At 43.6% G+C, this 23260-nt stretch overlaps 3 protein-coding genes across 4 annotated transcripts; 2 read left to right on the top strand and 1 right to left on the bottom strand.

Moving 5' to 3' along the window:
* The first annotated feature begins 364 nt into the window (after window positions 1-364).
* Window positions 365-2723, top strand: LOC141011745 (tripartite motif-containing protein 16-like). The gene has a single exon (XM_073485010.1). The coding sequence runs from the start codon at window positions 422-424 to the stop codon at window positions 2099-2101; it is 1680 nt and encodes a 559-aa protein (XP_073341111.1). The 5' UTR covers window positions 365-421; the 3' UTR covers window positions 2102-2723.
* Window positions 2724-4046: 1323 nt separating this feature from the next.
* Window positions 4047-14308, bottom strand: LOC141011750 (N-acetylglucosamine-1-phosphodiester alpha-N-acetylglucosaminidase-like). The gene is made up of 11 exons (XM_073485013.1): window positions 14223-14308; window positions 12761-12975; window positions 12409-12676; window positions 12162-12301; window positions 11398-11506; window positions 11130-11258; window positions 9849-10054; window positions 8818-8865; window positions 7424-7543; window positions 7237-7318; window positions 4047-4452 (listed from the first exon to the last, which is right to left on the bottom strand). Exons 1-11 carry the CDS (start codon window positions 14306-14308, stop codon window positions 4245-4247), a joined length of 1611 nt encoding a protein of 536 aa, XP_073341114.1. The 3' UTR covers window positions 4047-4244.
* A 4967-nt stretch (window positions 14309-19275) lies between these two features.
* On the top strand, window positions 19276-22894 carry LOC141012248 (methyltransferase-like protein 27). Of its 2 annotated transcripts, none has more exons than XM_073485683.1 (6): window positions 19276-19402; window positions 19913-20053; window positions 20421-20549; window positions 21038-21173; window positions 21996-22088; window positions 22536-22894. In XM_073485683.1, exons 2-6 carry the CDS (start codon window positions 19937-19939, stop codon window positions 22763-22765), a joined length of 705 nt encoding a protein of 234 aa, XP_073341784.1. In that variant the 5' UTR covers window positions 19276-19402; window positions 19913-19936; the 3' UTR covers window positions 22766-22894. The 2 variants fall into 2 exon arrangements, with proteins under 2 accessions (XP_073341784.1, XP_073341783.1); XM_073485682.1 differs by having other exon boundaries at window positions 19891-20053.
* The last annotated feature ends 366 nt before the right edge of the window (window positions 22895-23260 follow it).

The following is a 23260-nucleotide window of genomic DNA, read 5'->3' as shown; positions in this document are numbered from 1 at the left end:
AGAACTGCACAGCTTTTAAGGGAGTCTGGAGACTTTCTGCTGCTCCTCCTGCTGAAATGTGACTTTTACATGCAGCCATCAACAAAGCCTGCAGAGCCCACAAGTGTTTCACAACTAAGAGGAAATGTTTTCAGACGTGGAGCAGGTTTTAACTGAGGCTTCATCGCACATGATTCACAGAGCCGCTCCACTTCCTGGAGTGATTCACAGCTTGATGAGCCCTCCCTCTTCTCTCTGCTCTCAAACACAGCCAGCTCCACCCTGCCCATGTATTTCCTTTCAGATCTACAGTGTGAAGGAGGGTGTAACTGAGCTGACGGCCTCGTTCACTGCACAAACACACGCTGTTCAGATCAGAGCTCAGACTAGTTTCACTTACCAGGAAGTGAAGCTCAGACGGTCGTCGACACAGAGAGGTGAAATGGCACAAAAAGGAGTTCAGCTGGACCGAGAGACTTTCTGTTGTCCGATCTGTTTGGATCTACTGAAGGATCCGGTGACTACTCCCTGTGGACACAGCTACTGCAGCAACTGTATTAAAGACCACTGGGATGAAGAGGAGAAGAAGGAAACCTACAGCTGCCCCGAGTGCAGGAAGAGCTTCACACCGAGGCCTGAGCTGCAGAAAAGCACCATGTTAGCAGCTTTAGTGGAGCAGCTGAAGAAGACTGGACTCCAAGCTGCTCCTGCTGATCACTGCTATGCTGGAGCTGAAGATGTGGCCTGTGATTTCTGCACTGGGAGGAAACTGAGAGCAGTTAAGTCCTGTCTGCAGTGTGTGGCCTCTTACTGTGAGCAACACCTGCAGCCTCATTATGAATCACCTACATTTAAGAAACACAAGCTGGTGGAGCCGTCCAAGAAGCTCCAGGAGAACATCTGCTCTCGTCACGATGAGGTGATGAAGATGTTCTGCCGTACTGATCAGCAGTGTATCTGTTATCTCTGCTCTGTGGACGAACATAAAGGCCACGACACAGTGTCAGCTGCAGCAGAGAGGACTGAGAGGCAGAGAGAGCTGGAGGGGAGTCGACAAAACATCCAGCAGAGGATCCAGGACAGAGAGGAAGATGTGAAGGTGCTTCAACAGGAGGTGGAGGCCATCAATGGCTCTGCTGATAAAGCAGCGGAGCACAGTGAGAAGATCTTCACCCAGCTGATCCGTCTCATGGAGAAAAGACGCTCTGATGTGAAGCAGCAGGTCAGATCCCAGCAGGAAACTGAAGTGAGTCGAGTCAAAGAGCTTCAGGAGAAGCTGGAGCAGGAGATCACTGAGCTGAAGAGGAAAGACGCTGAGCTGAAGAAGCTCTCACACACAGAGGATCACAACCAGTTTCTACACAACTACCCCTCAGTGTCAGCACTCAGTGAGTCTACACACTCATCCAGCATCAATATCCGTCCTCTGAAGTACTTTGAGGATGTGACAGCAGCTGTGTCAGAGGCCAGAGACAAACTACAGGACGTCCTGAGAGAGACATGGACAAACATCTCACTGACAGAGACTCAAGTGGATGTTTTACTGTCAAACCCACAACCAGAGAACATGACCAGAGCTGACTTCTTAAGATATTCATCTGACATCACACTGGATCCAAACACAGCAAACAAACATCTGTTATTATCTGAGAGGAACAGAAAAGCAAAATTTGTGTATCAACAACAGTCTTATTCTGATCATCCAGACAGATTCACTGACTTGTGGCAGGTCCTGAGTAGAGAGAGTCTGACTGGACGTTGTTACTGGGAGGTGGAGTGGAGAGGAGGAGGAGTTTATGTAGCAGTCGCATACAAGAACATCAGCAGAGCAGGGGGGGGAAATGAATGTGAATTTGGACTAAATGACAAATCTTGGTCATTATATTGTGACACAAACAGTTATCAGTTTTTGTACAACAACATCCAAACTCCCGTCTCAGGTCCTGTGTCCTCCAGAGTTGGAGTGTACCTGGATCACAGAGCAGGTATTCTGTCCTTCTACAGCGTCTCTGACACCATCACTCTCCTCCACAGAGTCCAGACCACATTCACTGAACCTCTCTATGCTGGAGTTCGGCCGTGGTACTTTGGAGACACTGCTGAGTTCAGAAGACTGAAATAGACAGAAGACATTTAAGGGACACTGAGTTAAATCAGTCTCATGTTGTCTTCATGTTTGTCGCTGATCGTTGTGGCATTTCTTCACCTGTCAATCAAACTTTCTGGGCGGTACTTTGACGCCTCCTCATTTGTTGTTGTGTAAATGTTTGAGGTGTTTTCAGGTGACACTCCTTCCTGTGTCTGTTCAGCCACGGAGGCTCTCGCTGCTCCTGATGAGGTTTGTTTCCCTCAGCTGATTTGTCTTTTTATTAAAATGTGAGCGTCTCTGTGCTCTAACTGCATGTTGAATATTTGTACTCATGTATTTGTATGTTGTTGTTTCTCTTCCACTGCGTGAGTCTGAAGACAGAAAGCAGCAGACCTTCATTTATTGTAGATGTTTTGTGCTATGGAAGCTCATTTCTGCCAGAAAAATAGAAAAAGAAATATGAAAACTCAAAATTGAAATGAAAACACAATCATGAGATGATGAAGTGACTTTTATCTCATAATAATAACTGATGGTTATAATTGTTGACGTCATACTTTTGACTCTCTCTCTCATAATTATGTCTCATGACAATATTTTTATTCTCAAGTTTCCATCTTGTTGTTTTTAAGCTTCACATCATGAATAAACAAACACGAACAAAGTTTCTTCTCGTCTTCATTTCAGGGTTTCAAACAAAGCTGATGGAGAAAAGATGAAAATGTGTGTGTGGCTCCACCTGCTGTTATTTTAATGACAGAGGAAAATCTACACTGAATAACTTCTGCACACGTTTTAATATTGACCTTCACTTCAATGAGCCTCTGCAGTGTGATACCTTCTTTACAGCGTACAGAAGTGATATGCCGACATACTGCAGTACTACTTCTTGTGTAATACTATCGACACGCTGCAGCCAGTATTCATGTTGTCGCTGCACATGTGCTCTGAATGAACTCGGTGCATTAAGCCTGTTTGCATCGTTCCTGTGAGTCACATCAACTAGAAGCTTCAGAATACATCAGGAACTGAAGCAGAGTCCTTACTAGTGGCTTCATCTGTCGCTTTCCAACGTGAACACATTTCATACTCAAACCTTTCTGCCACATTCACGTCATATCGTTCAGACGCTAATTTACTGCAGCCGAGGAGGAGCAACTGTTTGTTTCAGTCTGTTTATCCACTTTATCATCAACCAGCCGCTGAACAAATATGTCCATAATAAAAGCAGCTGATTTTATCTGGTGTGTCTGAAGATCAACGTTTTTTTTTACAGAGAAAGAATAAAATACATGTGTAACATTTGCTGAATTTACAAGAAGGAACAAATAATGAAGAATTAGTCAGAGACAGAGTTTCACAAAGTTTATAAAGTGTCTCCAACTCAACAACTCACTAAATTGACACATTTGTTAAGGGAGTCTGGTGACTTTCTCCACGGGGACAAAGAAGTCGCCTATACTGGTTACTGTTTAGTGTATTTGTAAAATGTGACATGTTTAGCGTCAATAAAATGTTTCTTCTCTCATAAATTGAGTGTAAATGGTGAAATCAGTGTAAACAGTGTGTTCAAACAGCTGCTAAATGTTGGCAGGTCAGACTTTAGCACTTTAGACACAGAAGCAGACAGGCTGGTGCAGCCATGCTGCCACAAACTGACACTTTCTACAAGGAAACACACAACTTACTGTTTTCATTTAATGCTGAATTTACAAGAAGGAGACAATGATTCAGAATCTGTCAGAGAAAGAGTTTCATAATGTTTATAAAGTTTCTCTTCAAGCAACAACTCTTAAAATTGAACTGTTTCTTAAGGGAGTCTGGTGATGTTGTGGTTACTAGCTCAATGGTCGGATCAGTTGAAACAGACAGTGTGTAATTTCTTCTTCTTCTTCTTCTTCTTCTTCTTCTTCTTCTTCTTCTTCTTCTCCTTCTTCTTCTCCTTCTTCTTCTCCTTCTTCTCCTTCTTCTTCTTCTCTTTGTTTCACAGGTCATTTGTTAAGTATCCGGTCCTTCAGTGGGGCCCAGTTTGAGTCATTTCAGTCCACATCTCTGTATTGTTTTATCTTCTTTAACATTCTTCCAGGTCTTTCTAGTCACTGGATGTCTGAGTGTTGTTTCTCAGCATGTCATCATATGTACTGTTTCTGCGGTTTGGATAATTCTCCGAGGTATTTCAGTAAACTCGCCTCTCTGATCCTCTTGTGGTGTCAGTAAAGATGAGGCACTCTGACAGACAGCGCTTCTCCGTTGACGTCGCTCGTTGAACTTTTCTGCAGGAATAACTGAACATAAACCATCTCCAGCTCGCACCGATGAGCCGAACCACCAGTGGGATCAGCAGCAGGGAGGCCAGTGTGATGGTGATTATGAGCCAGGCTCGTCTGTGGAGAGAGGTGAGCGTTTAGATTTGACGTTTGATGTTCATAAAAGTTCTGATCTAAAGCATGTTGATGAAATTATGAACAGATCTGGTTGTTTACAGGAAGTGCAGCACTTTTAAAACAAAGAAACAAAAAGAAGTAACATAATAAACTGTCTTGCCATCTGAAGACTTGGGTGATGTTCATGGTTACTATGAATAATCAGATGGAAGAAGTTCGGCCATGTTTCTGTTTTGAACAAATACTTTGCTTTTGGTTTGAACTGATGCATCGACAGAGTCAAACACCAAATGAACAAACAGTTGAAAATAAAGAAGATTAACTGTTTACATGACAATAACTATCACTGTCAGTACTTAAAGAGTCCAGCTGTGCAGATTTTTGCTTTTAAAAATGATCATCTCTGATCCACAGGGATGATTTGGACTACAGCTTTGACCCTGGTTGCGAGTCGTGAACACGTAGGGAATCTGTCACATCGTAACCATTTGAAGGAGGAGTGGTGAAATGATACCGTGCGTCTATACGACGAGCAACCTGGAAGGCAGCAGTGTGACATCAGAGCGTCCCACCATGACCTCCCATTAGTTCGACCTCCCATTGGTCCGACCTCCCATTAGTTCGACCTCCCATTAGTTCGACCTCCCATTAGTTCGAACTCCCATTGTTCCGACAATCGGAGTAATGAGAGTTCGAACTAATGGGAGGTCCTCATTAGTTCGAACTGGACTAATGCATCTGTAATCTAAACAGACAGGTCGGATATTTGAGAGCTGCCAACTTGAAATTAAAAAATGTCCTTTCACTGTACAGTCTGTGTTTGAAATAAAGCGGAGTAAAAACTCTTTGGAAACAAACCAGAAAAATCTCTTAACCTATTTCTGCCTTATGGCAATTTACTTTTTAGCATTTTGCAGAAATGTGCAACTGCTGATTTAAAATCAAAGGTGCCAGATCTCTCCACACCTCGCAATCGTCCATTCGATTATTCCATTCAATCTTGCAAAGGAAAACAAAAAACAAAAACAAAAAAACGGTCAATATTTATTTTTTCTGTATATAATACGTTATAATTACCTAACTCGAGCCATACATCTCTATTATTAATGATATGTTCATGAATGGAGAGACATATCATGAAGTTGCGAGAAATGGGTGTCCAAATTCTCAGCTGTTTACATTGTGTTTATCTCTCTCCGCTCACCGAGGCTGCTGAGCAAGGAAAAGCCCGACGTTACAGCGTATATTAATTTATGTAATTATTCATATAGGCTCCACCTGTCAATGAGACACACGTGAGAGAAGAGGTGCAGTTTATTGTGTTTCACCGGGGAGGAGCTGTCATTACGCACGGCTTTTACGCACTGCTGCGCGCTCATTATAGTGTCCATAATTAAACATTGAAAAAAACTTCACAAACACAATAAACCGCACGTACTCTTACATGTGTGTCTCATTGACAGACAGGTGGATCGGGTTCTCTCTCTCTCTCTGTCTCACACACACACACACACACACACACACACACACACACACAGTCACTCACTCACACACACGTGTATACATGTGCGCTATCTGTCTCTCTCTCTCGCTAGAAAAGTTGATTTATTATTTATTATTTGGTTTCCCTGTTTATTATTTGTTCTGTTTTTAGCTGAAAACAGGAAAACAAACACCAATGTTTCATTTTTTGGTTATAGAAAAACGAAATAATTTGCGCACGCTGGAAACGGGGATTTTTTTTTGGCCCACTCAGGTTAGATTTAGCTGAAATCTGTAATGAGAATCAAACAATGTTTGGTGACCAAGATGCGGTTGGAGACAGGATTTCTAATGATCACGTGACAAAATATTGCAACAATTGAAAATGAACTTTAATAGAACAAAACATAAATAACAAACAAATACAACTGAACAACACTCCTTCTCCCTCCTCCTCTCTCTCCTGCCTGTCTTCCTCTCTCCTCCATCCTCCTCCTCTCTTTCCTCCCTCCTCTCCTTCTTGCACCTCTCTCTCTCATCCACACATCAACTCTCTCCCTCCCCTCTTGCCTCCCTGCTCCTCTGTCCTCCCTTATCCTCTCTCTCCTACCTCCCGCCCCACTCAAAGAAAATTGTGGAGGCAGTGCAGAACTGCATCCCAGTACTGCCTTAGGTTTCTGACCCCTTGACTGTAGTCCCTTTTGAGACGAGCAATGGTCTCCTCCAAGCGCAGCCACTTTCTTCTTTGTGTGGGACGGGCTTGTCCTTGTCGGGCAGCTCTGGTGGTGACCAATTTGCTTTATTGGCACGACTGTGATATACAATGTTGCCAAAGCATTGGGACAGCAGAGTTAAAACAAACTCTCAGAGAGAGAGAGAGAGAGAGAGAGAGAGAGAGAGAGAGAGAGAGAGAGAGAGAGAGAGAGAGAGAGAGAGAGAGAGACGCATGCTCGCAATGAAAGCGCTTGTCAGAAAGTAGGGATGACAGGTCGAACTAACGGGACCACCCATTGGTTCGACCTCCTATTAGTCCGACTTGTGGTTGATTTTGTCGGAGTAACGGGAGGTCGAACCAATGGGAGGTCGGACCAATGGGAGGTCGGACCAATGGGCAGTTCCCGAGCAGGGTGAGGAAAATGGCCGCCATGTGAATATTGTCTAGTGATCAGTACCAATCATGAGTCAGAGGAGGGTTCTGCTGTTGTTGCTGCAGGTCCGGTGGCAGATTTCTCTCAAACACACTGAATTTAAGTGAAGATCAGAGTCAATAAAGAGTCGGCTGACTTGACCTCTGACACTCACTCTGATAGGTGAGGTTTGTCTCTGTGAGCCTCCTCCTGTTGTCTCCATAATGTAAACATCTGTTTGGCCAGACACTGACCTGCTGCCGAGGAGTAAAGACCTGCACAGACAATAAAGTCGTATGAAAACTCCGGCCGTCGTGTCGACGTGGTGCAGTAAAGACAGTTCAGCGTGGCCGGTGCGTCACCTCTGGTTAAGCTGCCGTCACTGTCGGAGGAGCAGCTTCCTGTCAGCGGGTCACACGGACACTGGTCACCACACTGACATCTCTCAGCACAGGACGGCCCGTAGAGACCTGGAGGACACACTGACAGACAGAAGGATGTCTCAGGGCTCCCTCTCTAGAAAAGAGTGGGAGTGCGACAGACAGGGAGCGCGTCCATACATCAACATGTTCCATAATTAATCAATTTAATAAGATTTTCCAGGACATTTTGCTTCTTCTCTCATTTTCCATGTGTTTTTCCATGACTGGAAAACTGCTCAACTGCTGAAAATTAACATTTTCAAACACTATAACAGCTTGAAAACGGAGGATTTTTTCTCAAATGCTCTGATGTATCCAGCTTGTAACTTAATAATACAGGAATGCCTGGAAAGGAAGTCCGTCGTTCAAGGAAATTAAACCCATATTTGATGAAAATAGCTTAATATCTACAGTATCTTAACCTTCTGGTGACTCTGCCTTCTTTCCCAGAGGATGTGAATAAAGCAGCAACACAACTCAACAACAGATTTCACACAATAAGTATGAATATGAAAAATATAAATATTAACGTTGTGTTTTTCTACACCGCGTCCTGCTTTCCTACCTTTTTCACAGCGGTTGCCGTGGAAACCAGGGGGACAGGCGCAGCGTCCGTTGACGTGGTGACAGAGAGCGCCGTTAAAGCACACGCAGGTGTGTCTGCAGCCGTCACCGTAGTAACCAGGTGAGCACTCTTTTACCACGGACAGAACAGAGAAATGATGAGAAGGGAATCAACTATTGTTGGTCGACGTTTTGTTTTTTTGTCACAGGATATTAAGTGTTGAGTGTTTTAATCAGTTTAACTATTCATGAAATGAATCAGAAACAGAGCAGGTGCACAAATGTGACGACAAACAGAAACAACGAACAGAATCACAGCGTGAATCTTTATACAAAGTGTGTTGAACAGTGACGGTGAGCAGTTTAATAAAGAGCTGATATATCAGCAGATCACATCACCGTCATCCAGGACGGATAGAAAGACGGCTCCAACGATCCGTTTCCTACAGAACATGTGGAAAGTGGTTCTGTTTCTGTATAAATAACCTTTTTTTTGTCAGTTAATATGAAATTTAAATTTGAGTTACTGATATTTGTATCTGATGCAGAAGGTGCTCCAATAGACATTCATTTCTATCACATATCACCAAGAAACAAAAATGTGACCTCTGGAAAATACTAAAGACGCTGTTTTTGACGGAAACGTAATTTAAAATGCACAGATTCTGTACAGACGCACACAGTTTTACAAGATAAAGATGTGAAGATTTGATCAGTTTGTTAAATAAAAAGAAAAACACACCAACAGACCAGATGAAGCTCCTGATTACCTTGACGGCAGTTCTTTCCTCTCCATCCAGCAGCACAGACACACCCGCCTACAACACAGACAGACAGACAGGCAGACAGACAGGCAGACAGGCAGGCAGACAGACAGACAGACAGGCAGACAGGCAGGCAGACAGACAGGCAGGCAGGCAGGCAGACAGACAGACAGGCAGGCAGGCAGGCAGGCAGGCAGGCAGACAGACAGACAGACAGACAGACAGACAGACAGGCAGGCAGGCAGACAGGCAGGCAGACAGACAGACAGACAGACAGACAGACAGATAAGTCATATATATTTACCAGCCCTGAACATGAAGCAAACATCAACATACGCTGGTGCACGAGGAGCTGTTTGCTAACACTAACCCAGATCAGACATGCTGGTTAGTTGGTTGTGTAAGAAAGTGTTTTAAAGTTTCAGCATCTCACTCCTCTGAGGACAAAGTTCAGGGAGATTTGGGGTTTTGGATCCTATGACTATCGTGATATAGTCATAGGATCTGTCTCTTCCTGGTTTTAAAGGCTGCGTTACATTAAAGTGATGTCATTTTCTGAACTCACCAGACTGTTCTGATACTCGTCTTTGCCCATTTAGTCATTATATCCCCATTACTGATGATTATTGATCAGAAATCTAGTACCAACAGTCATTATTATCATATCAACATCGAGGTATTTGGTCAAAAATATCGTGACTTGAGATGAATAGTAAATCGTGTATCGCAAAACAGGCTACAAACATACAGTGATATGATCTAAAGGCCGTACCGTCCAGCCCCTGTCCAAACTAAAGAGACAAGAACTAAGGTTTTGCTTCGTATATTTTAAGGAGACTGTAATAACCTGTCCAGGCGCCGACCTTTAACCCTCTTTTCATTCTCAGTGATACAAACTAAAATTCCCTCCCGACTGGAGTCAAGACACAAAATCTTAAAGGTCCTGCCCACAAAGCAACACAGCAACAAAGCAACACAGCAACAAAGCAACACAGCAACAAAGCAACAAAGCAACAAAGCAACAAAGCAATACTTACCGGCAGTGCAGACACCGTGGAGGCCGCAGGCTGGCGGCTGACACACCAGAGAGTCGCAGGCGGCGCCCTGCCAGCCGTCCTGACACCGACAGCGTCCGTCCACACAGTCTCCGTGTCCGCCGCAGTTCGCCGGCTGGCAGCGCCGCTGGTGAACGCACAGGATGGTGGAGACGGGCCGAGCACAGCGCCACCTGCTGTCGGATTGACTGGGAACAAAGATAGAGCAGGTGGTGAGCACGGAAAGACACATTTAGATACATTACACTACTTTATTACAAGTATTACCACTGCTTGTTACCACTACCACAAAAAATGATTAAAATACATGTATTTAATTTATATTTTACAAGTTTACAAAAGTTCTGTACAGGATAAGAAACTTTATTTCAATGATTTAAACAACATGTTGAAGAATAAAGAGATGAAGAATAGAGTAAAGTGCAGGTTGAAAGCAGGAGAACAAAATCTTTATTCATATCTTTAAAAAGCGTCTTGAGTTATCATCATATTTATTAGATGACACTAGCATCACTTACGAGACAAGCCCAGCAGAACTCTGTCTCGGTCTCATGTGACGACAGGCTCTGGGTCCGTCCCATCACCAGTCCTCTCATGTTCAGTCTTTCTTCTCACATTCAAAAATAAACCCAGAAGAAAACAACAGCTGTGGGAGCCAGAAGACTGAAATACTGCAGTTACGTTAATGTAAATGAATGCATGTGTAGTCGTGACCACTGCGAGGGAGACGGTCCTGCGTGTACTTTAAAGGGCAACTCCACCACTTTTACTCTTATTACTGTGGGAGTACTACTGCAAAACTAGTAAAAAGCCTTTTGTGGCTCCAGAGGAAGCTGCATGTTATCTGATAAATTGCCTCCAGCGACGTCACTCAAGTTGCATTGTGGGTAGCGTAGGCTCTAGGTTTTGAAAATGAAGGAGAATGCGTTGAATAAAAAAAAAGGGGGGGGATATCTTTGGTTCTGCTGGATCGATTTGGATCTTTGGTGTTAATACAGTGTGTGACTGCTTCCCAGAACCCGGTGCCTACATTACCCACAGTGCAACACAGCCACTGAGTGACATCACAGTAGGTTTTTGCAATTCAAATTTCACAGATAATTCTGCAGATTTTTTAATTTTCATATTTTTCTCATAATGGAGAGAATTTGAAAACAGGGTCTACGTAAAGAAAATCTTAAGATTACTGTAGATTAAAATAATGACCTTTAACCCCTGAACAAACACGTCCAGTACAATACAGTTCAACTTTCATTAGCTCACCATGGGTCAGGAGGGTAGCTGGCCAACGTGCCATTGATCACAAAGCTGGACGACCCGCCTCCGTCCAGATTGATAGCATTGATCACCCCGTTTTTCTTCAGGAACTGAGCCACCTCCCAGAGATTCATGCTGCTCATGAAAGGACAAACACAAGTCACCGTGTTTCACATGCTGCTCTGATTTAGCACAACTAAAGACTCGTGCTTGTGACTCTGCGAGGCTCATTACGCTCCACAGAGCAGAAAGATCCAGTGTGAATAAATGTTACCCTCTCTCCAGGGTCTTTCCTTCCACATGGAACAGGACCAGGTTGCCGTCTGCGTCGTGACCCACGACAGTTCTGGCTGACAGCACGTCCACAAAGTCACGAAACACCTCTGTCAGAATGTACAATAAAATAATACAGCTCTCTTTAAAATATATATATGTATGTGTATATATATATATATATATATGTGTATTTTTTTATTATGGAGCTAACACTACACTTTCAACTATGAAAATGGAGAGTAAAAGTAAAATTTTCTGATTTATGTCATTAATTGAATATGTTTGAATTTTTGACAGTTGGTCAGATAAAACAAGTGATCTAAAGACTTCCTTTCACACTATTTTTATAGACTTCACTATGATCACATCATTTTAAAACATAATTGACAGATTAACTGACAAGAAAAATAATAGTTAGCTCCTGCTCTTGTAAACTCAGGCTCGTATTGTTCTGTTTTTATTCCATCTTCTATGTTTTTCCCTCTCTCATGTGTATCTGTATGAGTGATGTGAGGTTTGTGCCTGCAGACTAAACATTAATTACTTCACTTGACTTGAAATGCAGTGAACGTGTGTGAAAGTGACAGCAGAGCTGCATCTGGAGGTTCGTTGCTCCATTGGAGGTGTGACTTGAAAATGTCTGTTTTTTGTTTCTTCTGACGGAAAAAAAATTAAAAAACTGATGTTAATGTAAAGTGTGTTCCCTGCAGTCCAGTCACTACTCACTACATTAAGTGTGTGAGAGTTTGCCTGAAGCTTTACCCTGGTCGACCATCTTGTTACACTCGGCCTTCAGGCTCTGGTTGATGTAAAACTCGCCGTTCCTCAGCAGCCACACCACCCCGCTGACCAGCTGGACGAATGGGTTGGACTGGTCCAAAACATCTTCCTGTGATAAATACCTGGAGAGAGAGAGAGAGAGAGAGAGAGAGAGAGAGAGAGAGAGAGAGGTTTATTTCCTTGTAATTCTCACTTTTCTGTGCTGCTGTTTTGTCAGCGCTTCTCTTACCCGAACACCAGGCTGCCGTCCTTCCTGATGCCGAACTGGGCGTTCTGCACCCCCCCGCTGTCCCTCACCGTCCTCCCGTCGCTCACCACGTTGCCCACACACTGGTCGTTGGTGGTGTTGAAGAAGCCGGCGTTCTGAGCGTACAGACATCCAGCAGCCACGGCCGTCTCCTCCACCGTCACCCTGCGGCTCTTCTCGCAGCCGCCCGGCCCGCCTGGCTCTATCACCGACAGCGTCCTCAGTGGGTCGTGGACCAGCGCCATGTGACCTGGAGACAGAGATTCTTCTTTTACACTTGGTCCACGTATTCCAGCAGACAGAACACACAGTTACCACTGACTCCATCACTGACCGTAGACCCAGCGGGACCTGCCCAGGCTGCCCGGTACGTCTGATATGAAAACAGTCGACTCGGCTACGGGGAGTGTGTTGTGGCTGCTGGAAGGCCAAGTCTCGTACGTGGTCCTGCTGTGGGCCGGAGGCTGGGAGACACTGACGTGGTGGTGAGAGTGGGAAGGGCCATGACCCTCCATGTATGGCAGCAGAACGTCTTCATCCGCAGAGACTCTGTGGAGAGGAAACATGAAAACACCCAGTTATATGTTTTCCTTTAAGCCGGACGACTCCCACAGCCTAAAACTGCGAACCAGCCGTCTGAACATGTGTCAAAATGAAGTTAAACTGACATTCTGGTGAAAGGATCGAATGCGAAAAGCAAGAACATTTAAAGAAGTCTAGGTAATGTTGCCTCACAAGCCAAGTCAGCTGATGATAGTCTGGGGTTTCCTTTGGACTGACTTTAGTTTTAGAACCCACATTGAACAAAATACTATGTGAGCTGCCTACTTTCATTTTAGAAATATCACAAGAGTTACACCAAAACTGATCCATGACCAACTTCTCAAGATCAGACATGAGACATCAGAAATGTAATTAGATTACAGACACATTCAGTAAAAAAAAAGGGGATTATTAATTGGATTGCAATTTAAAAATAAAGAATGATATACTAGTCTCTTACTCACACAACATCACGCTGGAAACACAAGCGTGTAAGAATAAGATGAAATAAAGTCATCCTGCTCATGTTTCTTTTTTCTTTGTTTCAGCACCAGCGTCACAGTAATAATCACTGATGTTCATTCATAAAACATTATTTCACAAAAAGCACCAGGTTGGTTGTGTTTAATACTAATCTACTACACATGACTACATGTAATGGGATTACATAATCAGGATACAAAATAAATTCACTGTATTCGAGTAAAGTTACAGAATAAAAGGTGTAATTCGATTACAGATACATTCAGTAAAAAGGTGGATTACTAACAGGATTACAATTTTAAAATGAAGACTATCTAAGTCCTACGTTATACACACTCCATATTAAGATTAAATAAAATATGGTCTTTATTTGTAGATGTTTGGTACTGAGGTAATCCAGAAGTACAGAGCTCCCTGCTTTTCTAGAGACTTTTCCAGTGACGATCTAACTGGTACGACAGACAGGGAGCGCGTCCATACACTAATATATTCCTTAATTAATCAATTTATAACCCCAATGCCTGTTTCTCTTGTGAGTTACAGTGTATAATTCATGGCTGCCTGAACACCAGGAACCAAGCGCTGCTGGAGTCTCTTCAAACAAACAACTCACTGGTTTCCTTTTAAGAAAAATCTATGTTTTTTTGTAATACTATACACTATACTGCTAATACTATACTGTATTGTTCAGTTTTTGGGAGTTTAAATAACTTGTTTTTTTCCATGTTTTCCAGGACATGTAGGAACCCTGAAGTAATGTAACGTCTCACCTTGCAGATTTTCCCTCCAACAGCCAAACATGGAGACACAGCAACACGAGGCCCACACACTGGCGGGTAGCTGAGCTTGTTGCCATGGTTCCGGGGGTTCTGGTTCAATGTCTGCGTGTCGGTCCTGTCGGTAGGAAACACACAGAACAAACTCGGTTCCTGACAGGCTGCCGGTTGGTTAATTGTAGGTTGACTTTCAGAGTCTTGCTGCTCCAGACTCCTTTAACGTTTCGCGACAGTGTCAGACCAGAAAATCCTGAAAGAGTGGTTCCCCATCAGCCGCTCAGTACTGTGAAGTTTTACAGGTATTTGAAGTTTTAAAAGTTGTTTGGGCACCGGGCACATAGAAAAGAAAAGAAGGAGGTCTATGACAGAGATAAGACCAAAATCAAAGTTAATTAAGGCGAGAAACATAATTTTCCAAGTCAATAGAGTTTCAGTTTGTCACAATTAAAGTAACATATCATGTAGTTTTGTGTTAAAGTGCTCAGTGAACTACATCGTCTCGCTCGACACATCTCACCAACACCAGCATGGAGCCAACTGGGCTCAGAACAGCTCGTAAACAAGATGAGCATCACAATAAAACAGCAGTTCTGTGAAAGGAGAGTTGGTTCTGGTTCAGTTCTGTAATTCTGTAATTTCATATTTACCAGTTCTACTTTTTGGGAGGTTCGCAAAATGTCATTTTCAGAGTAATTTACATAGTTTCACATTCTCATTGTTTTTTCTATGCATTTTGACAGTAGCGTGTACGAACTCTACCTGCTGGACTTCTCGTGGTTCACCTCGGAGTACCTGGCCTGAGAGAAAGGAGTCCCAACATCTCTGCAAAAATGTATAATAATTACAGAAAACTGGATAAGGATGGAGAACTAAATGTGTTTACAGGACATAAAGTTACATCTAAATGTGTTTATGGGGCATGAAATGTTATTGATTCTGTCAAAGACAACACGGGACTGTTGCTACGTAAAACAAATGAAGCCTGGAGGTTCGGTGGGTGATGGGAAGCTTATGTGATGGTGGCAAGCGATTATTTATCGGGATTGTCAGGTGCATCCTGTGTTTCCCACATTCTACTGTGGTCAGCTGACAGTCAGATCATGAACTGATATGCAAAGTCTATTTTCTTTTTAAAAATGTCTTACTAATACGCAATAGTCTCAAGCAGTAGGCTAACATGTGACTGCTAGGACCAGAACTTGAAGCATTTTCCTGGTGCAGCTAAAGAAATGATGTGATGCCTTTTCCTATTGTATTGTCGTGTATCGACTTCTTAATCTTTGTTTGTCCAAAAAGGTTTTTCAGAGTTTCAAAAAGTCAACAATAAAAAGGAAATAATCTCCAGGAGTCTTCCAACGCTGAGTGCAGTAATGTTTAAAACACGAGATCATACAGACAAAAGCTCGTCCAATAAGATCCAAATTCTCAATACAAAACATCCTCATGTTCACTAATTCGGGGGCAGGGCACCATGGTTTGTCCAATCCTGGCTCCTTCTTTTGTTTATGTCCAAATTTTGCTCCCCCCCCATGTCTGCATTTGCCCGTCTTACGGCATTTCTCTGATCTTCCCAGCTCGGCAGAACTTTGCCATGGCGGCGCCCTCAGATCTCTGATGCCTGCTGGGAAAGTCCGAGCTGGCAGCTGCGGTGCCTTATCTTCACGTTTGGCCTCGGCTTCTCTGTGCTTGCAACTGTTTTCTCTCCTCCATGATTTGTTCCACTGCCCTACTGACTGCATCTCTTTTAACAACAATAATAAAAGTGTGGTATATTTAATTACATGATTTCACTCTTTCATTTGTGGTTATATTTCACTCCAAGTTAACACAGTTCAGTAGTTTAATCATTAATTCAATCAACAGGTGCATGTTCAATCCACTAGTGCAGAGCAATAAATTCGTTAACCATTCATTTATGATTCATTCACATTTTGATTAGATTCTTTAATATCTCAGTATTTATTACCAGTTGTCATTAACCACTAACTACTTATTTATGGTTATATGGTTATATTACACTACAGTATCCCTGCTAAGGAGCACACTGATGCACATAAAGCAAACCAACTTGATATGAAAGGACACATGCATATATGAAATGTATCTATCAAAGTCAAATATTACATGAATAACAGTGGTCTGATGCTCTCAGCATCAAGTTACACTCACCTGTCAGAGAGAGACTCTACAGAAATAGTGGAAACATCAGGGCATTCTGCTGTGAACATGTATGTTTGTGTGTTCAGCTGGTTTCTGCACTAGATGTGTTTAGAAGTTGTCTCCTGCTGCAAGGAAACATTTGATTTACAGTAAATGTTCAACCTGCTGTGGACGTGACTGACCTGCTATAAATACAGCACAGAGCTGAAGTCCTGCTGCTGATGTTCGTGCTGCAGCGGAGTAATGTGTGTGAGCGTGTTTGTGTGTTTGTGTGTGTGTGTGTGTGTGTGTGTGTGTGTGTGTGTGTGTGTGTGTGTTTGTGTGTGTGTGTGTGTGTGTTTGTCCGGAAGAACAAAGAAACACTGATATCACATGTGGATAAGATAACATAAGATAAGATGTTCCTTTATTGATCCTCTTTGGGAGAAACTCACACGTAACACAGGAGTACAGAGGGAAATGAGTAGCAGCACAAGAGTAAGGCTCAAAAAGTCGAGACAATAATAAAAAGCAAAACAATTTGAATAAAAAATATACTAAAACTATTGGAAAAATAAAGATAAACATACTATATACAGTAACTGTCCTTGTGTGTACATGACGTGCAATATATAATAAATGTGCCTGTGCGATGTGCAGGGTTCCTGAGATATTAAATAACAACAGAACAAAAAACAGTCAGTCTTCGTGACAGTGAAGTGTACGGTAGAGTCCTTAATCAGTGGAGAAAGGAGGTGTTGGGAGCTGTGGTGGTGGTGTTGTGTAGTCTGATCGCTGATGCTGTGAACGAGCCCCCCAAGCGCTTTGAGGCTCGTGGTTGGATGAGTCTGTGGCTGAACGTGCTCCTGAGTTGCCTCAGCTCGGCCTGGAGAGGGTGAGAGGGATTGTCCATTGTAGCTCGCAGCTTTCCTCTCATCCTCCTCTCTGTCACCGCCTCCACGCTGTCCAGTTGCATCCCCACCACAGAGCTGGCTTTCCTCACCAGTGTGTTCAGCTTGATGGCACCACCGCTCCCGATGCCACCTCCCCAGCACACTGCTGCAAAGAATATGACACTGGCTACCACAGACTGGTCGAACATTCGTAGCAGCCTAGTGCTACATTGAAAGACCTGAGCCTCCTCAGAAAGAACAGCCTGCTCTGCCCCTTCCTGTAGAGGGCCTCAGTGTTGTCTGACCAGTCCAGTTTATTGTTCAGATGCACCCCGAGGAACCTGTAGGTGTCCACCATCTCCACCCCCTCCCGGTTTATGGAAACAGGTGTTGGGGGGCTCTTCCTGTGCCGGAAGTCCACCACCAGCTCCTTGGTTTTCCCGATGTTGAGCTGAAGGTGGTTCCTGCCACATCATCCTACAAAGTTTCAATTAGTTCCCTGTATTCCTCCTTCTTGTTGTCTGTGATATATCCAACAATGGAGGAGTCGTCAGAGAACTTCTGCAGGTGGCATGTCCGGGAGTCGTAGCAGAAGTCAGAGGTGTAGAGGGTGAACTAAAACAGTGAAAGAACAGTTCCCTGGGGTGTGCCAGTGTTGATTGTCACCACATCTGACAGGCAGCGTTGCAGCCTGACATGCTGCGGCCTGTCCGTGAGGTAGTCTGCAATCCATGCCGCCAGGTCCTGATCAACCTGCATCACTGAGAGCTTCTCAGCCAGTCGGACTGGCTGGACCGTGTTGAAAGCACTAGAGAAGTCAAAGAACGTGATCCTCACCGTGCTTTGTGGCCTCTCCAGGTTCATGTAAGCTCTGTGAAGCAGGTAGATGATGGCATCCTCCATGCCGATGTCTGGTACTCAAACTGCAGTGGTTCCAGGCAGTCTCGCACCAGGGGCCTGAGATGCTGCAGGACCAGCCTCTCAAAGGTTTTCATGACGTGACGTTAGAGCCACCGGTCTGAAGTCGTTTGGAGCACCGGGGCGTCACCGGGACTATGCAGGATGTCTTATGCTCCAGGCTGAAGGAGTGTGTGTGCGTGTGATGTGATGCCGCGTTATATGGATGATGGTTAGCTGCATGCAAAGACCCTGAGTCTGCGTGAAGCATAATTCCACTAACGTCAAATAAGCCGTGTAGCAAAGCGAACTACCAAAAACCATGAACTGAGATCACAATAACACTAAAACAGTGAACAAACACATGTGCATTGCATCAACCAGAGTTAAAAGTCCTGTGCTTAGACGTGCTATGCTATGCTGTGTGCTATCCAGGCTCAGTTCTGATGAGCCAAGCAGGAGAACGTTTTAATGTCAATGTTGAACAATGCTGTTCTTACTGTGCAAGGTCTGATGAAAGACAGCAAGTGGGGGAAACTGGTCGCTCCTTTCCTTTGCAAGGATAGCAGCTTGGTGCTAACTTGCTTGGCGTTCCTTGGATTGTGTAGTTAGCTGGCAAGCTTTGCGTTGCAGCTGCTGGCGCTAACTAAGCCGGAATACTAGCCGGACCTTGTGTCGCTGCTGTGAGCAGAAGTTATTTGGGCCTGCTGCAAATACAGCTGGCAGCTCTCGGCAGCTGTTGGGCCCAGAAGAATCCAGAAGAAGAGATCTTGAGGGCAGGCAGCCCCGTGGGGAGAGAGGTGGAGAAGGGAGAAGAGAGGGAACAAAAGAACAGCTGGAGTTCAGTTCAGAGTCCAATTTGAAATCCTGATTGTTATGTCAATTTCACCAAATGTGGGTGAACAGTTTGTAAAGACTGATTCAATTTCCATAACTTATAAATAACAACCAATTTCAAAAGTAAAAAAGCCTCTTAAAAATGACACATCGTCTTATCTGTACATGTTTGTGTTTGTTTTGCTGCGAGGCTTTGGACTTTGTAAAGCACTGACACTCCATTACCAGCCAACATTACTTGTCTGAGCAGGTTGAACCAGTCATGTATTATTAGCGTTTCATCAGTTTTATGACAACAATACTGCACATTGCACCAATCAGCACCTCCAGCTGAGCTCTGATAAAGCTGCCTCTGTCACCACCGCTCCCACACTCACATCTGCCTCTCTACCTGAAACATCCACACAGGTGAGTTCAAACTGCTTTCATACTTTCATCACAATCAGGCCGTAATGAACAACTATTCTCTCGACTGATTAATGTGCAGAGGTGGAAGTTACAAAGCACTTCCAGTAATTACTGTGCTTGAGTAGAAGTTACATTTTCCAAACAGGCTTTATGGATTATGGATTATTTTTATTTGGCATCATTGCACAAATCATCAATCATCATCAATCGTCAGCACTTCTACTTTTAGTACCAGAGTCTTTTTTTACACAAGTATCTGAACTTCTACTGGAGCAAGGAGTGTGTGGACACCTCTGTGTCAAAAACATTTGTTTTGATGAGTTAAAATCTCTTTTGTCCAAGGTGACATCTTTACATGTGTTGTGTGACTGCAGGTTGTCGTGTCATGGTTTCAACTCATGTAACATGATGACTGAGATCAGGTTTCACTGTAATGTTTCACATGTTTGGTCAGTGAAGAAGAACAGTATCTGTTGTGTTGAGAACAGGTTGTTAAGTTTCTTCCTGCAGCACGTTTGAAGTCGTCTCCTCATCATGGCTGACTGCAGCAGAACTGTGGAGGAAGTAAAGAGCCTCATGAAGTCCTGCAGAGGCTCCAATCCCCAGCAGGTCGCAGAGCACTTCACCCGCTGGGCTCCGACGTACGAACAGGTCAGTGACAGAAACTCCTCGACCTCCACATCTGAGAGAGACTTGAAAGAAACACCACAGAACAGTTGGGTTCAGAGTGTCGAACACTGTCTGTCACCTGTAGTGTCAGGTCAGAGGTGAAGGGCTCCTCGAGTAAATTAGCAAGAATATGCTATCTGCAACATCCAGTTAGGCTTTCAAAATAAAGGCTCCATGGTCAAAGTTGCAACGATACATGACATACAGTACGTCCGGTTTGACTTTCAAAATATACTTTGTATATATATCTATCTATCGTATGACACATTATGACTTTTGTAATGTTTTGTTATGTGTGTGAAATAAGTAACTGGTTAATTTTGAGAACTAACACATGTACCATTAACAGGATATAAAGAAGTTAAACTACGGACCAGTAAGTCTGGCCGTAGATTTCCTAAACTCCAAGTTCTGCGGGAAGCGTGAGGAGGCTCAGGTTCTGGACGTCGCCTGTGGTTCTGGACTGGTCGCTAAAACGGTGAGAAAAAACAGACACACAACAGGTGACAACAGCATTTATATGTCGTCATTCAGACTAAGTGGAATGAAAACAGACAAAATACACTTTTATGTGTTTATTTGACTTCAGATTTCTGTTCTGGACATTTATGCATTTGCATATTTAAACATAAAACATCAGAAAACTTTGTATGGAAGAAATAATTGTCTTAAAGGAGCATTCTGTAGTTTTGTTGGAGAAATGTGAGTGAGAAGAGAAAGATCTTCAATGGCCGATGAAAACAAACTGAGCTTAAAGGACAACACAATTGAAAAAAAAATACTGTTTTACTTTGTTCATATGTGGCGGACCCTGCCACCCTTCCAGCCTCAAACAGGAGAAAGTACATGTATCTGAGTTTGTAGCCCTGCAGCCCTCCCTGATCCCGGCTTCATGACCCGAGCTGCTCCACCCACTCCCTCTCTGACACTCACTGTTGGTGCTGTTTGTCTCCCTCTTGTGTTCAGATGGTTGAACTGGGCTTCAGGCACTTTGTGGGCGTGGACTGCAGTCAAGGCATGCTGGACGAAGCTGCCAAGACCGGCCTCTATCAGGACCTCAGACTGGCCTTACTGGGAACACAACGACTGCCTGCAGAGACTGGTGCACACACACACACACACACACACACACACACACACACACACACACACACACACACACACACACACACACTCCTCCCATTGCTCAGTTTGTAGAAGGTGGAGGGAGGAGAGGACTGTTACAGAAGCTCACGTTGATGTGATTCAGCGTGACGTCACTTCCTGATGACATCATTATCTCATACAGTAAATCCACTTAGAAATCAGAGAGAAAAAGCCGCAGAACTGTCCTGAGAGTCCTCAAAGTAATCTATTACATCCATGGGTACACCGCAGACAGGAGCTGCTCACGGTTCGTTCAGCACACTTTGGTCATGTGACAGGAAGTCTCTGACTCTAAATATCAAGTTTACAAAAACATTCAGGGCTCATTTTTAACCTAAAGTTATTACGTATAAAAGTTTATCTGAGACTTCAGTGTTTTACTTTTGTTTCGTTGTAATCTGGTATTTAGTGGCGATGTTTGTTTTGGTTAAGTTTGATATGAATTAAACTACTGTTTGATCTCATGTATTTTTCTTTTAGTGAAACATGATGGAAATGAGTGTCTTCCTCTTCCTCCTCCTCTTCCTCCTCCTCCTCCTCCTCCTCTTCTTCTTCCTCCTCTTCCTCTTCCTCCTCCTCTTCCTCTCCCTCCTCCTCCTCTTCTTCTTCCTCCTCTTCCTCCTCCTCTTCCTCTTCTTCCTCCTCCTCCTCCTCTTCTTCCTCCTCCTCCTCCTCTTCCTCCTCCTCCTCCTCTTCTTCTTCCTCTTCCGCCTCCTCCTCTTCTTCCTCCTCCTCCTCTTCTTCCTCCTCCTCCTCCTCCTCCTCCTCCTGGTTTCAGGTGCGTTCGATGTGGTGATAATCACCGGTTCTTTGCATGAAGATTATGTTCCGGTCAGTGTTATCAGGGAGCTCTGCGACGCCATCAAACCAGGTAACAACACTGGTCACATATTTCCAATGAAATGGTGATTATGATGATTTATATCAGAACACAACAGGCAAATATATAAATGAATAAATTACTTACTAACTACTTACGTAATTACTTCAAATTTAATAAACTATGAAAACAGTCGGGGGTTTCCAGTTAGGGTTAGGCTTAATGTTAACACATTGCAGACAAAGGGCCTTATTTCACATCACACGGAGGTTATGTTCATTATTACACTGTAGAAAGAAGAAGAATGCTCGAGTGATGTCGAGCAGCATCACTGGAGGCAGTTTATCAGATTACAGGCAGCTTCTTCTGGAGCCACAAAAGACTTTATACTACTTTGTATGCAACACCTAAGCACACTTTAATGTGGAAAATGAGTGGAGTGACCCTTTAAACTTGTTCCTCTTTAATAACTGTGGAATAATTGATGTTCTCCTGCAGGAGGCTACGCCTGCATGACGGCCGTGGACCGAAAGTCAGAGAAAGGAGACAAATACAGGGCGTCTCTGCAGAGAGAGCTGCAGCTGATGGTGGAGGAGGGACTGTGGACTCATGTGTCCACCGAAGTGATCAAAGAATACATGCACGACATTTATAATGATCATGATGACAAGCAGAGCGAGCACTGGCTTCAGGGGACCCTGTACCTGTACAGGAAGTCACTGAACTAGAGTCCATGTCTGTACTTCTGTATATTTTTAGCAGAATATCATTAAATACCAGCTCCCTTGAGAAACCAGGTTGCTATTGGTCAGAACTGCTGAATTGTGATAAAAATATACATATAAAATAAAATGTAATTAAAAAAAAGAGGTGTGTCTTATTTGTCCCATTTAGTAACACGATTGGTTTGGAGTCACTGGGTCACATGACATGGAAGCTATTGAAACCAACTGCTGAATTTTCATAATAAATATTGATATAAAAAATAAATACATAACACATTAGCAATCAAAATAAGTGTGCTGCATGAAATCAGTTTAGTATTATTTTTTTATAGTAATTTTCACTAATATCAGCAGTAAGTCTGCACAAAGAAACATCATTTATTCACTCAGTCGGCCTCCAGCGCAGCGGAGGTTCCGGGAGGAAGCTGACCGACCTCCTGCTGCCGACACCGGGGGACACTGAGGAAGAGACGCCGCTGGGTGTCTCCGGAAATAAAA

This window comes from Pagrus major, chromosome 17 (assembly GCF_040436345.1).
Source record: "Pagrus major chromosome 17, Pma_NU_1.0".
In the NCBI taxonomy this organism is placed as follows: Eukaryota; Metazoa; Chordata; class Actinopteri; order Spariformes; family Sparidae; genus Pagrus; species Pagrus major.
This window is presented reverse-complemented; position numbering and strand designations above follow the sequence as displayed.